This window comes from Staurois parvus, unplaced genomic scaffold (genome assembly GCF_062004578.1).
Source record: "Staurois parvus isolate SC_StPar_1 unplaced genomic scaffold, SC_StPar_1.0 ptg000154l, whole genome shotgun sequence".
In the NCBI taxonomy this organism is placed as follows: domain Eukaryota; kingdom Metazoa; phylum Chordata; class Amphibia; order Anura; family Ranidae; genus Staurois; species Staurois parvus.
The window spans coordinates 12,639,018-12,653,341 of NW_028317950.1; the positions used below are offsets into that span (position 1 = coordinate 12,639,018).

General features: G+C 42.2%; 1 protein-coding gene across 1 annotated transcript in view; it reads left to right on the forward strand.

The window, feature by feature from the left end:
* The window catches only part of MAN1B1 (mannosidase alpha class 1B member 1), a 57,443-nt gene extending 43,761 nt beyond the window's left edge, over window positions 1-13,682 (forward strand). Inside the window, exons 11-13 of the mRNA XM_089675351.1 lie at window positions 1,628-1,825; window positions 3,842-3,973; window positions 11,625-13,682. Of these exons, the coding sequence (XP_089531477.1) occupies window positions 1,628-1,825; window positions 3,842-3,973; window positions 11,625-11,825 (531 nt within the window). The 3' untranslated portion in view covers window positions 11,826-13,682. The remainder of the gene's footprint in view (window positions 1-1,627; window positions 1,826-3,841; window positions 3,974-11,624) is intronic.
* The last annotated feature ends 642 nt before the right edge of the window (window positions 13,683-14,324 follow it).

A 14,324-nucleotide genomic window follows, 5' to 3' on the forward strand; every position in this document is an offset into this window, starting at 1 on the left:
GCTGCCTACAGGAGGATTAGACACTGGCAAACAAAACTGTAAGCTAGGCCAGTATAACCCCTCCTATTACCAGTGTAGAAAATGTACCAGGAGAATTGTCATTTCCCCAGCTCTGCTGTATTAAAGACTAAAATTACATTTATTCTAACACCTTTTTCTTCATTGATTATTTTTTTCTTCAGTCAAGACTGTTCTGCAGGAGCTTTGTCTTTTCAATTGCATCTATCTAGCTTGGTTGTTCTCTAGCTGGCTTTTGGAGTACCATGTCCAGACCCCATTGGATTGGACGAGGGATGCACCGAAATTTTGGGCACCAAAACATATCGGTCAAAAATGTCCCCATCTGCATTTTGCCTGTGCCGATACAGGTGACTGTGTGTACTGCAGATGTGTGTGGGGGGGCGGTGAAAAAAGGCAGGAGAGGAGCAGTGTATACAGTTACTGGCTGTCACTATATGTCAGTTCTGGTTTTTAAATGCAATTACCAGCTTTTTTTTCTCTTCCCTATAGCTCAGAGAATGAGCTGTCACTCTCCCAGAGCTAAAAAGAAACGGTTTCTTTTTTAGTCGTCGTCGCGCCCCCCCCCCCCCCACCAAGACTCCTGCCAGAAGCTTTGTGTGCACTGCCAGACGGCATGGCGGTTGAAGCCCAGGCTATAAGGAATAGAGGCATCTCTGAGGATTGGGTTCATCCTTGCCGGTCAAAGCGCACTCTACTAGATCTGTAAAGGCCTCTTGGGCTTTTGGCATCAAGCAGATTTGCAAAGCTGCCACTTGGTCTTCTGTTCACAAGATTTCTTAAGTTCTACCAGGTGGATGTAAGGTCCTTCAACTGGCTCTTTGATCTGCAGGCAGTCCCAGCTTTCTATTGTTTTCTTGGGTCTGTTAGCATTTATTTGCTGTGTTACCCACCCCTCAATTGGACTGCATTTGGACATCCTGAATGTTAAAAGACTTCTTGGGTTCCTAAAGGAACAAGTAAGAAAAGAAGATTCTTGTGCTAACTGTAGACTCCTGTTCTTGAAGTCAAGACTGTGGCACGCTATTAGTGGGAGAGGTTATTCTGGGCTGTCCTGAATTATTTGTTTGGTTGCCAGTGTCCCATCTTCCTGTAGTTGACAGTATAACCTTAAGGTTAAAAATCCCTTTCTCCCTCTATGGTTTCCAAGAAAAGGATTTTACTTTGAGTAAAAAAAAACGTTTCATGCTTAATTCAGGTAGGTATAAAATAATGCATATAACTACTGGCTTTTCATACCCAGCCACAAGCTGGTGATCTTGGCTCCTTTTCACATGATTATCAAGATGTCAGATAGGAAGCAACTTGTGCTGTGCTGTGCTTGCTTGTGAAAAACCATAATGGGAATTGGGAATTCTTTGTAATGACTACACTCTGTACGTACATACATTTTATAAATATAAATGTTTCGCAATAAAACATTTATTACAAAGTGTATGCATATGATAAAAAATAAATCTGCAGTTTAAAAATAATTGACCCCAAACCATTATAGTTTCTCTTTAGAGCATGTTTTGTTGATTACTGGTGACTTAATGTATGCAATGTTATTATATTTATAAGATTATTTAAACTGTATCTGCTGTGTGACTCTGTTTTCTGCTCACAGGATCATCTGGTGTGTTTCCTTCCTGGTACTCTGGCGTTAGGTGCCCACAACGGCATCACTAGTGATCACATGGAAACAGCTGTGTCCTTAATGGAGACCTGCTACCAGATGTACAAACAAATGGAGACTGGCCTAAGCCCAGAGATTTCTCATTTTTTCCTGCATGGGTCAACAGGGGGGAAAGACATTGATGTCAAGGTGAGAGCTCATCTGTGATTTGGACTAATGTTTTACTGGTTCAACTGTTCATTCTAATTGATAAAAAGTAATATGTAGTGAGCGCTCTCAAATGTATACAGCAGCTAGAACACTTCAGGTAACCACAATACCTTTAAAATATACGTATATCAATAGTAACAAACAACAGTGCAGCGCTTCAAGAATTAATAAATGGATGAAGACAACATATACATATGTAGAGTCTATGCAATATCCGCGGTATTGTCTGATGAATATACTTCCGAAGTATGTACTGCCTCGAGATAACAGCAATGTGCACTCACCAGAAACGCATGGAATATGCGCATATAGGAGTAATCATCCCGGGTGTCCGATCCGACGAAGATCGAGTGGTGGGCGTCCTATTCACGGTGGGTCATCAGAAACAACGCGACAGATCCAGAGGTCCCCTTAAGGTTGGTCACACTGATAGTGTAGATCCCTCTTCTGGCTGATAAGGGTACCCTTTCTGTAGGAGTAGCAGCTCCAAGAAGGAGCCCCAAAAAACAGGTGCCAGAGATAGTGTAGTATGTTCTTAAGGTGATTTTATTAGTCAGACATAGCAATAGGGCAGTATGCACATCACAGCATATGTGTAAAGGTAAAAAACAGCATTACTGACCCCAGTAAAGATGGCCGCCGGGCCTCCTCGTGGCTCCGGCGGTAGGAAATGACGTCACGCTCTGCACAGCTCCTCCTGTGGAGGAGCTGTGCAGAGCGTGACGTCATTTCCTACCGCCGGAGCCACGAGGAGGCCCGGCGGCCATCTTTACTGGGGTCAGGACGTCTGGAGCCGCAGCTGTAGAAGGAAGAGGCCGGTTGCCGGGACAACGTGTTTTGCGCGCATGCACTTTATCAAGTTTTGGGACGTCGGATACACGTGGTCCCTGCACTGACAGGCATTCTACTCTCCACTGCTTCCCTCTGAGTGGACGGGCCGTCCATCTTGGAACCTGGCTTCTTAAAGCCAAAGGCTGGTTATCTATTTTTTACCATATGAATTATTAAAGGCACACCTCCATATAAGGTGTATTACTTTTATCACAAAACTACACAGCGCCTGGCTCCTGTTCATAACTGTAATGTCTACCTTCATTTTGTAAAGAGCTGCGCAGACTGTTGGCGCTATATAAATCCTGTATAATAATGTTACCATCAGGAGTCTCACTACTGATTCCTAAGCTTGTAGCTCACCAGTCAACACCTGGGAGCGTCTTTTTGGATTGACACTGCTGCCTTCTGGATTGGAAACGTTCCCAGCTGCAGTGTCATAGAGGTGAAGTGTGTGAAGCATAACTAAAGTGTAAAAACATCTTCTAAATAAATTTTCTAATTTAGAAAAAAAAATAAGGTTACTGGTTAAGGTTCACTCGGGGAAGACAGTGATTTTTTTTTTTTTTTGTTCTTTTAATTAGAGCTTGTGCATCACATAGTAACTGTATTTGGCACATGTTTAGAATGTCATGTAAGCCTTTAATAGTACTTTAACCCCTGAACCTGATTCATAAAAATAAAACCTGTGATCCCTAACACTAATGTTTTAAGCCCTAAAGTTACACCCAGCACTAACAAGCCCTCTTCTGACTTTACCCTGACTGCAGGCTCCAAAGGCAACTAATACCCTTCTGCCTTATTGTAATACTGATCCTAGAGCTAGTCATATACAGTAAGGTTTGTAGCAGCAGCTATGTGGAATGAGGTTCCTATACCAACATGGAGATAATTTGAATGCATAGTTTCGATAGATCCTTGCGTCATATGGTGTTGGTAAATTTTAACAGAACTGTGAATTTTACTGATAACTCTGTGGTGCAAGGCCTCAGCTAAACAAATGTTGCAGTTTATATCTAATCAACAGGCTCTCGCACTACATAGGTATTGGTGTATTTGACTGATCTATCAGATCCGAAGAGCATCTAACTGAGGTGTGGCTGGCTGGTTGTTTCAGTTAAATTTTTTTCAATATTGTAAAAATGTCGTCTTTTATATTTACAGCCGGCAGACAGGCACAACCTGCTAAGACCAGAAACAGTGGAAAGTCTTTTCTATCTCTATCGGTTTACCGGTGACACCAAATACCAGGACTGGGGCTGGGAAATTCTACAGAACTTCAACAAGTTCACACGGGTAACTAAAGCCAGGAGTTTTTTTTTCTCTTCTCAGTTTATACATAGCATTGTGGGCACATGCGTGTTATTATAAAGTGTGGAAATTTGCCCTGTTTTTACTGCTAATAGAAGTACTTGGAAACTTTATTTCTTTCCCTTATCCCACAATCCTGTGCGCTCTAGAACTCAAAGTGATAATTGGGGGCATGAGTGAGCCATTTAGGGTTCTGTTCTGCATAGTGTGGTCAGTTTGGAATTGGGAACCTGCTTACAGGTGAGCACAGGGTTAAATACCTTGTTACTATAGGACTGCACATTATCCAATCAGTTGACTCCTGTGATAAAGAATTGTGAGGTCACCAGCCTGGGTAAACTGTGTAGCTTTGTGTTGATCCTAAGACTGGCCAAACAGAATTACAATTCACCTATGGCCAGTAAATTGCTTCACATGCTTTTAGCTGTCATTGTGGAGATGAGCTTTAAAGGATAAGTTCACCATTGGAACATGTTACATGTTCCACCCGTTTTTAGGGTGGAACATGTTCCCATAGCCGCAGCAGCGCTCAACGCCCCTCTCCTTCTGACAGATAGTACAGGGAGAAGTTTTGCCGTACTATTTGTCAGATTTGAAAACCGCGCAGCCATGACGGTCTCCGCTCACACAGCCACGTCACTCATTCACAGAGTTCTGTGAATGAGTGCCTACAAGTCCCAGCAGCCTTAGCGGCTGTCAGCTTGTAGTTTTCAATGAACTACCATGGCGCTGTGGTCAATCAAGCTTCCTGTCAGAATATCTGCTTGGCCGTACATCCCGTACAGCTAGCAGATATTCTGACAGGTCTGCAGGAGACCTGCATGGCATCAGCCATCTACTGATTGCTGGTGCAATGCTTTACAGGCTTCTTTGGACAAAAATAATAAATGCACAATTTGTTTTTGTAGGTAAAAAAATTGTATTTATTATTTTTGTCCAAAAGGTGAACTTATCCTTTTAATCTACTCCAATAGTAATATATTTAAATTTAAGGTAGTGTATTTCAGTATGAAAAAAATTGTTTACTTATGATTTAATTTACCTTAGTGATCCTGTCAGCACAGAATCACTTCCTAAACTAAATAAAATCCTTTGTCCGTCTGTTTGTTAAAACGCTGCCACTTTGTTGATACCTGGCCCCTGCAAGTATTCCACTGTCCGGGTGTGTCAGGTACCTGCTGTCACTGGAATAAACAAGTCCATGGGAAGAACCACACCACATGGTGGGAGGAGCAATCCTGGAATCATTGAAAACCTGTGGTGGCGGTTCAAGACTCAAACCCCCAGGAAGTTTTTCTTTTCTTTTTTTTTTTTACTGACCCTGTGGTAACAGGATCACTTTAAAATTTTCAGTAAGGCAAATTTAAAAAGACCATTCCCTATACTGTAGTACTGGTCAGCCATGCATTCATAGTGAAATAGTCTGGTTGAAAAAAGACACTTAGTTCAACCAATAAAACAGAAAAATTGAAATCCCTTATATACAGTGCCTTGCAAAAAGTATTCATACCCCTTGAAATTTTCCACATTTTGTCATATTACAACCAAAAACGTAAATGTATTTATGTGATGGGCCAACACAAAACGGCACATAATTGTGAAGTGGAGGAAAATGATAAATGGTTTTCAACATTTTTTTTACAAATATCTGAAAAGTGTGGCGTGCATTTGTATTCAGCCCCCTTTACTCTGATACCCCTAACTTAGATCTAGTGGGACCAATTGCCTTCAGAAGTCACCTAATTAGTAAAGAGTCCACCTGTGTGTAATTTAATTTCAGTATAAATACAGCTGTTCTGTGAAGCCCTTAAATGTTTGTTAGAGAATGTTAGTGAACAAACAGCATCATTAGGGCCAAGGAACACACCAGACAGGTCAGGGATAAAGTTGTGGAGAGTTTAAAGCACAATTAGGTTATAAAAAAATATCCCAAGCTTTGAACATCTCATGGAGCACGGTTCAATCCATCATCTGAAAATGAAAAGAGTGTGTCATAACTGCAAACCTACCAAGACATGGCCATCCACCTGAACCACTGGTGGGCAACCTGTGGCTCTCCAGCTGTTGCAGAACTACAAGTTCCATCATTCATCTGCAAGTCATAGCTGTAACTGTCAGTTTTTGAATGTCTAATGGGACCTGTAGAGTCCTGCTTTTAACTTCTGGTCTTTGCAATGCCTCATGGGAAATGCAGTTCCACAACAGTTGGAGAGCCGCAGGTTAAGCACACCTGACCTAAACTGACAGGCCGGGCAAGGAAAGCATTAATCAGAAAAGCAGCCAAGAGGCTCATGGTAACTCTCGAGGAGCTGCAGAGATCCACAGCTCAGGTGGGAGAATCTGTCCACAGGACAACTATTAGTCATGCACTCCACAAATCCTGGCCTTTATGGAAGAGTGGCAAGAAGAAAGCCATAAGAAGTCCTCTTTGCAGTTTGCGAGAAGCCATGTGGAGGACACAACAAACGTGGAAGAAGGTGTTCTGGTCAGATGAGACCAAAATTGAACTTTTTGGTCTAAAAACAAAATGCTATGTGTGGCAGACAACTAACACTGCACATCACCCTGAACATGCCATCCCCACTGTGAAACGTGGTAGCAGCATCATGTTGTGGGGATTCTTTTCTCCAGCAGGGACAGGGAAGCTGGTCAGAGATGATGGATGGAGCCAAATACAGGGCAATCTTAGAGGAAAACCTGTTAGAGTCTGAAAAAGACTTGAGACTGGGGTGGAGGTTCACCTTCCAGCAGGACAACGACCCTAAATATACAGACAGAGCTACAATGCAATGGTTTAGTTCAAAGCATAATGATGTGTTAGAATGGCCCAGTCAAAGTCAAGACCTAAATCCAATTGAGAGTCTGTGGCAAGACTTGAAAATTGCTGTTCAGATGCTCTCCATCCAATCTGACAAAGATTGAGCTATTTTGCAAAGAAGAATGGGCAAACATTTCACTCTCCAGATGTGCAAAGCTGGTAGAGACATCCCCAAAAAGACTTGCAGCTGTAATTGCAGTGAAAGGTGGTTCTACAAAGTATTGACTCAGGAGCTGAAAACAAGTGCACGCCACACTTTTCAGATATTTATTTGTAAAAAATATTAAATTCAAAACCATTTATCGTTTTCCTTCCACTTCACAATTATGTGCCACTTTGTGTTGGTCTATCACATAAAATCCCAATAAAATACATTTCCATTTTTGGTTGTAACATGATAAAATGTGGAAAATTTCAAGGGGTATGAATACTTTTTCACAACACTGTACAATCCTATACCCACAGTTGATCCAGAGGAAGGCCAAAAAACCCAGCAAACCATGATCCAATTTGCTCCAGCAGGGAAAATTCCTTCCTGATCCTTCGAGAGGCAATCGATATTTCCTGGATCAACTTTACCTATAAATGTTAGTATCCAGTTATATTATGTGCATTTAGGAAATAATTAAGGCCTTTTTTTTAAAGCAATCCACTGAGCTGGCCAAAACCAGGTCTTGAGGGATTCTATTCCACATTCTCATAGCTTTTACTGTGAAAAAGCCTTTCCATATTTGGAGAATAAATCTTTTCTTTCAGACAAAAAGAATGCCCCCTTGTCTTCTGTGATGACCTTAAAGTGAATAGCTTTACACCAAGCTCACTATATGGACCACTTATGTTTTTTTGTTTTTTTTCTTTTTTTTGATCCCTTGCAGATTTTGTAGGATTGCCCCTTTACAAAGAAATGAAGGGTCTATAATTTTTATCATAGGTGTATTTTAAATGATAGAGACAGAATATCAACCAAAAATCCAGAAAGAGACACATGATACAAATGTTATAAATTGAGTTGCAGTTCAGTGAGTACAATAAATATTTGATTCCCAAGCAAAGCATGACTTAGTACTTAGTGAAGAAACCCTTGTTGGCAAGTACGGAGGTAAGACGTTTCTTGTAGTTGGTTACCAGGTTTGCACACATCTCAGGAGGGATTTTGGTCCATTCTTCTTTAGAGTTCTTTTCTAAATCCTTAAGGTTTCTTGGCTGTCGCTTGGCAAGTCGAAGTTTCAGCTCCCTCCATAAATTTTCTATAGGATTAAGGTCTGGAAACTGGTTAGGCCACTCCATGACCTTAATGTGTTTCTTCTTGAGCCACTCCTTTGTCGTCTTGGTGGTATGTTTTGGGTCATTATCATGCTGGAAGACCCATCCACGACCCTTCTTCAGTGTTCTGGCAGAGGGAAGAAGGTTCTCACACAAGATTTTACAATACATGGCCCCGTCCATTGGCCCTCAATTCGGCAAAGTCGGGCTGTACCTTTAGCAGAGAAACTGCCCCAAAGCATAATGTTTCCACCTCCGTGCTGGACTGTAGAGATGGTGTACTTATGGTCATAGCCAGCATTTTTCTTCCTCCAAACATGACGAGTCTAGTTAATGCCAAAGAAGAGCTCAATTTTGGTCTCATCTGACCACAGCACTTTCTCCCAATCCTTCTCCGAATCATTTTAGATGCTCATTGGCAAACTTCAGATGGGCCGGTGCATGTGCATTCTTGAGGAGGCGGACCTTGTAGGCACTGCAGGATTTCAATCCATGGCGGCGTATTGTGTTACCAATGTTTTTTTTTGGTGACTGTGATCTCAACTGCCTTGAGATCTTCACAAGCTCCTTCTGTGTAGTTCTGGGCTGATCTCTCACTTTCCCATGATCATCCTTACCCCATGAGGCAAAGTCTTGCATGGAGCTCCAGACCGAGGGCGATTGATGGTTATTTTGTATTTCTTCCTTTTTCAAATAATCGCTCCAACAGTTGTCTCCTTCTCACCAGGCTTCTTGCTGAAGGTCCCAGGCCTCAAAATATACGTATGGGGCTTGTGTGTCCCAGGATATAGGGCACACCAGGGCCACATGTACATGTACGGCACAAAGCAGCTGAGGAAACTGTGCTGACCCTCGAACATGCGCCGCTCACCGGTCTCTCCATGACTACTCAGTTAGACCCTCCATTGTTTTCTATACTGAGGCCCGGGCAGCTGGGAGCTTGAGATGGGAGATGCCGGGATTGTAGTCTCCACCATTCAGCAGAGTGCTGGGGGAGGGGGAAGTGAGGACTATACCTTTCTGCATGCTGTGCAGTGGAGAGGAGGATTCCTGGGAGCGGAGGGGAATGAGGCTGGAGGGAGATAACAAGGCTCTGTAGGTGGATTCTTCCTGGAGTGTGGACTGTCTGTGCTCTGTATGCTCAGTCAGTTCCCTGCATGGCACAGGGGAGCAGGGGGGGGCAGACCTGTAACTGTGAAGGGGGAAGAGCTGGAGGCGAACACATGGCCCGATGCCAGATAGGTGTCACTACTGCTGCCGCAGACACCACTGGGAGCTGGCCCGCACCAGAAAAAGCAAGTGTGTGCCAGCCTGCCAGTGAACACATACTGGTAGAACAAATTATAAGACAATTTGTATAGCCTCATTAGAGTTAAACTGAGTCTATACAGATTGTCTTATCATTTTTTCAAACATTAAGTGAACATTTATTTATTATTTATCTATTTCAGGTACTTATATAGCGCCGTCAATTTACGCAGCGCTTTTACATATATATTGTACATTCCCCACTCTCTTTCTTCATTGGCTGACTGGCTGTAATTGCTGTCTCAGCCAGTAAGAAGGCCCGAGACAGCCAAGGCGGTCATGCACATCCCTTGATCTCAGTGGGGCATAGGTAAGTATTGGGGGGCTGGGGGCACTGCTGTACACAGAAGGTTTTTTACCTTCATGCATAGAATACATCAAAATTGCACTATGTTCAACCGCATAAAGCATTTAACAGTGTCATTTCATGAGCTAATTTATGAGGGCGGGTTTAGGAGCGGAACTAGGGGCAGGGCAGAGTAGAGGTTGGGTGGGGCAACTGGTGGGGAGTAACTCTTAAGGCCTGGCTAGTAGCTCAGGACTTGCAATTTTGAGCCATGTTGTAGCCCATTCCAGCCTTGTGCAGATCTACAAACTTGTCCCTGGTGTCCCTTGACAGCTGTTTGGCTGTTTCCTATGGTGGTGAGGTTTGAATGGAAGAAAGAGATTCTGTGGACAGGTGTCTTTATACACATAATGATTTGACGTTAAGAGCACCCTCCTTTTTTTTTTAATTTTTTTTTATTTTGAGAAGCACCTTCTTAAATTTACAAGACAAATCTGCGTACCACATAAGCACATAGCCAGTCTGTGGGAGCCAGAATTACTGTTGGTTGATAGGGGATCAAATACTTATTTCACTCACTGAACTGCAACTCAATTTATAACATTTGTATCATGTGTTTTTTCTGGATTTTTGGTTGATATTCTGTCTCTATCAGTTAAAATCCACCTATGATAAAAATTATAGACCCTTCATTTCTTTTTTTAATTTATGTTGCTTGATATATTCCCATATGTGTCTAATTCTCAGAGGAGCTAGAGGTGTCAAGCCCCCCAAACGCTCAAGATTTCCACCATCAATTAATTTGGGAATTGGCTCTACAGAGGATAGACAGATCCCCCTTCCACAGCCATTCTCCACTCTGGCACAACCATCATTTACCAGAAGTACTATTTATCCCAGACCTAATACTATGGGCCTCGCTGGGTATCCTATACCTCCATCAGCTATATAAAACAAGTGGTCTTAAAACCTTTACTGACCCACAGGCTGAGTTCTCCCTCCTCAACGATATGCTTTTCAGATACATAGAACTGCAACATACACTGTGTGCTCAGTTTTTCAGATGTCACTCCCCCCACATGATCTCCTGCCACTGACAGAGATAATTTTGGGCTCTGAACCTGCTAAATTATCTACGCTCTAAAATACCCTGCTAACCCCATATGCAACCAAGCTGGCCTACCAAGCCAAAACTAAGTGGGAGCACAATCTGGGTGTTATGGAGAGGGCAGATTGTGAGGAAAGTTTGGTTAATTACAAAATGCTCTCACCCAAAGTTTCTGATTGTTTGACCCAGATGTACATCCTACATGGGGATTATCTGACTCCAATCAATGTTTCTTGCTATAAACCTTCCCATAATTCTCTATGTCCTCTTTTGTTTACAGGCAGAGGGCACTTTTTTCCACTTCATATGGCCCTGCCTCGTGGTACAAACCTTTCTGGGCTCAGTTCATGTTTTGCATGACCATATGGGCTTCCCTTTTTGTTTCTAGATCCAAGGCCTTTCCTACTCAGTTTCTTCCCAGAGCCGACATGGACAGGTTCTTGATCATATATTTTACTAGAAATACTGTTTATTGCCCACCCTTCCACATAAAGAATTGATTTATTTACACAGTGGATTTCCCCACAAATACAACAAGGTATGGGGCAGATGGCTGTCACAACCTGCCACTTGCCTTTGAGGCAACCCGAGTAGAGTGCTCAACTGTTTTGCTTGCTTTTCACTAACACTATGGTATCTATTACCCGATTTCTTTTATATGGAGGTACATGACTGATGTAACAGCACAGTGTTCTGTTAAATTGACAATTTATCTGTCACCAGTATTTGGCATACTTCGATATGCAAACCTGACTGTATCTCCTGATGCTTTATTTTAATAAAGTTGTTTTTGGAATGTGAAATACACTCTTGAAGATTTGTTCCTTGTACTATGTATATTTTTCTTTACCAGGTTCCATCCGGTGGCTACACTTCAATCAATAATGTGCAAAATCCCAGCAACCCTGAGCCTCGAGACAAGATGGAGAGTTTTTTCCTGGGGGAGACCCTCAAGTACTTGTTCCTTCTTTTCTCTGACGATGTGGATCTTTTGAACTTAGACAAGTTTGTCTTCAATACAGAAGCTCATCCCCTTCCAATCTGGACATCCTAGCACAAGATCAGTGGCAGGTCTCTGACTGAGCATGTGCTCTCCCTGGTGGTCAGAGAGTGAGATGTTTTCATCTGCTAAAGCTGCTGTTGATAAAAGGCTATTCGTCTTGAAGCTGTGCAATGAGCCAATCATTTTATCCGGAATATGAATTGGTGTAGCCAACAAGAGGCAGACTTTTCCAGCCTGTCTCATCCAGCACTTGGTTCTTGATGGTTCTAATGAATCTTCCAGTGTCTGGATCCATGAAGTGACCATTGGGGAGGGCTCAGTGAAAGTCGTATAAGTTTACTTTTTTATTGTGATTTATATCTCAGGAAGGGGAAGCAGACATGTCCATTTGTCACGATGAACTACCAATTAGAAGAAAATGACCTGCTATCCCAAACTGGACATCTATGGTCCCAAAAGCCGTCCCTTTGTTTTATATGGGAACACTGTGAGCAAACCCTTAGAAAGCTGTCAATATATCTTGCTTGCTTAAAGGGTTAGCCTTCTTCTAACTGATGTTTCAGTTGTGGGTGGAGGTTGGATGGATGACCTGTCCTCAGAATTTTAGATTTTAAGTTGTAAGATGTTACTGCCTTTTGCTCACTGTACCATTGAGTCTTACTCCTGTAGGTAGAGCAAGACTCCTCTGAAGTGGTGGAACTGGGAACTCGAAAGTATGATCTCTGTTGGAGTCCCCGAGACACTAGATGGTGATTGAAGCCACTGGCACCCACCCAAAGCTGGGAACATCGGGTTTTGATGGACTGAGCCGTTAAATTGTAACCAGCTTTTTACCCTCTGATCTCACATTTTCTTTATGTGCTTCACAGAAAGTTCTAGCTCACCTATTGGCCACTGACAAGGCTGTGCTATATTTTACTTTTTAATTAATGGTTGTTTAATATGATTTCCAGACATTCATGGAATGCTGTTGCCCAGCACATTTTGGTTGGTGCAGAATAAAGGAGAAGTAAGGCCAAAGCTTTTTTGACTATACTTCTCCTATGGATTACAGGAGTGCAGTTCGTTCTGCACTCTCGTGATCTGTTTGTAGCCGATATTGGGCTAAAGCCTGACGTCTCTCAGCCGTTCCAGGCTCTGAAAAGACTGGCAGCTGGCTCAGCGCCTCAACTGCACTGCTGAGAGACTAAGCCCCCTCCACACCCTAGCACTCCAGCACTGGAGGGGCAAAGCAGAGAGCCGACGGCTGACAGTCACCACTCTGTTCAGAGTGGAAGGGATAACTGAGCGATCAGCGGTGTTTGATCATTCAGTTCTCAATACAGAGGCGGCAGGGAACAGATGCAGCATAAAATAGATGCTGCATCCACCTAGATGAGTATAAGGGTTTTTTTGTTTTGTTTTTTAATATAAATCTCATACTTCTGTTTTAAGTATTCACCATTCACCAGTTTTTGTTTGAGATGTTCTACAGTTGCAAGATCTGTTAAATGTACATAGACCTAGATCTGAAAGTGGAAGGGCATGTTACTCGAATGTTTTTGGAAAATAGCTGTATTTCCTGCCAGGGGCACTGTTGAAGTTCTTGGAAACCTTTGTTGATTAATTATCAGATGGATTTAAGAGGAAGGGACTTGATAAATCTACAGGAAAGAAACAATGGTCCTTCAAAGCTGTCCAGCAATTTTCATGGTGATCACTTTTTAGATCTAGGTCTTTCTGGATGGTGTCATTTTATTTTTGATCATCCTATTTCTTTGTACATTTAGGATATTTAGAGACTTTAGGAAAATTGGTCATTACTGGGCTAAGGTTAAGATCTAAATATTACATCCTAAATCATTATAGTTATGCAGGCTTACTACTGAATGAATAGGAAGCAATAAAAGATTTATATTTTGTCCTTTAGGAATTGGTAGGCTGCAACATATTAAATGTTTGCTTTTGGGTTTGTTACTGCTTTAATAAGGAACACCTGAAAAAGAAAAGGAATGCAGCCACCACATCTATTTTCACCTGGTGATCTAGCCAGTAAGTCTGTTTTTCAAAAGACCAAGCTGTCTAGCAAAATGTATGAGTTACAGAGATGAGACAAAATATCTAACACTAGCGGGGGGGGGGGGGGGGGGGGGGCTTGAAATGATAAGATTTTATTTATGTAAAACCTTTATCCCAAAAGGAAAAACACGGTTTGCTGTAACTGCTTATAAAGTATCAGCTAGAGTTTGGCTTCAGTTTGTTAGTGTTTGTAAATGCTAGTGAACCTAACACTCCCCTCCCCCCATGTTAACAATGCTGCTGTCCAAAGGTGCCCCTCTGCTTCTTTATCCGGAATGAGGGCACTTAAATACAAGAGGTACGTTACTGGCCAAATCACCAGGTGAAAACAAGGGGAAAAAATCCACCACATCGAATAATTGGTAAGCTGTAGTATATTACATTTTTGGTTTTGGATTTAATACCACTTTAAGTGTATTTACATTAATTCTGACATTCAGCTTGAGAGTCAGAGGTCTTCATTGTCTAACCCTCACACGTTCTCCTAGATTC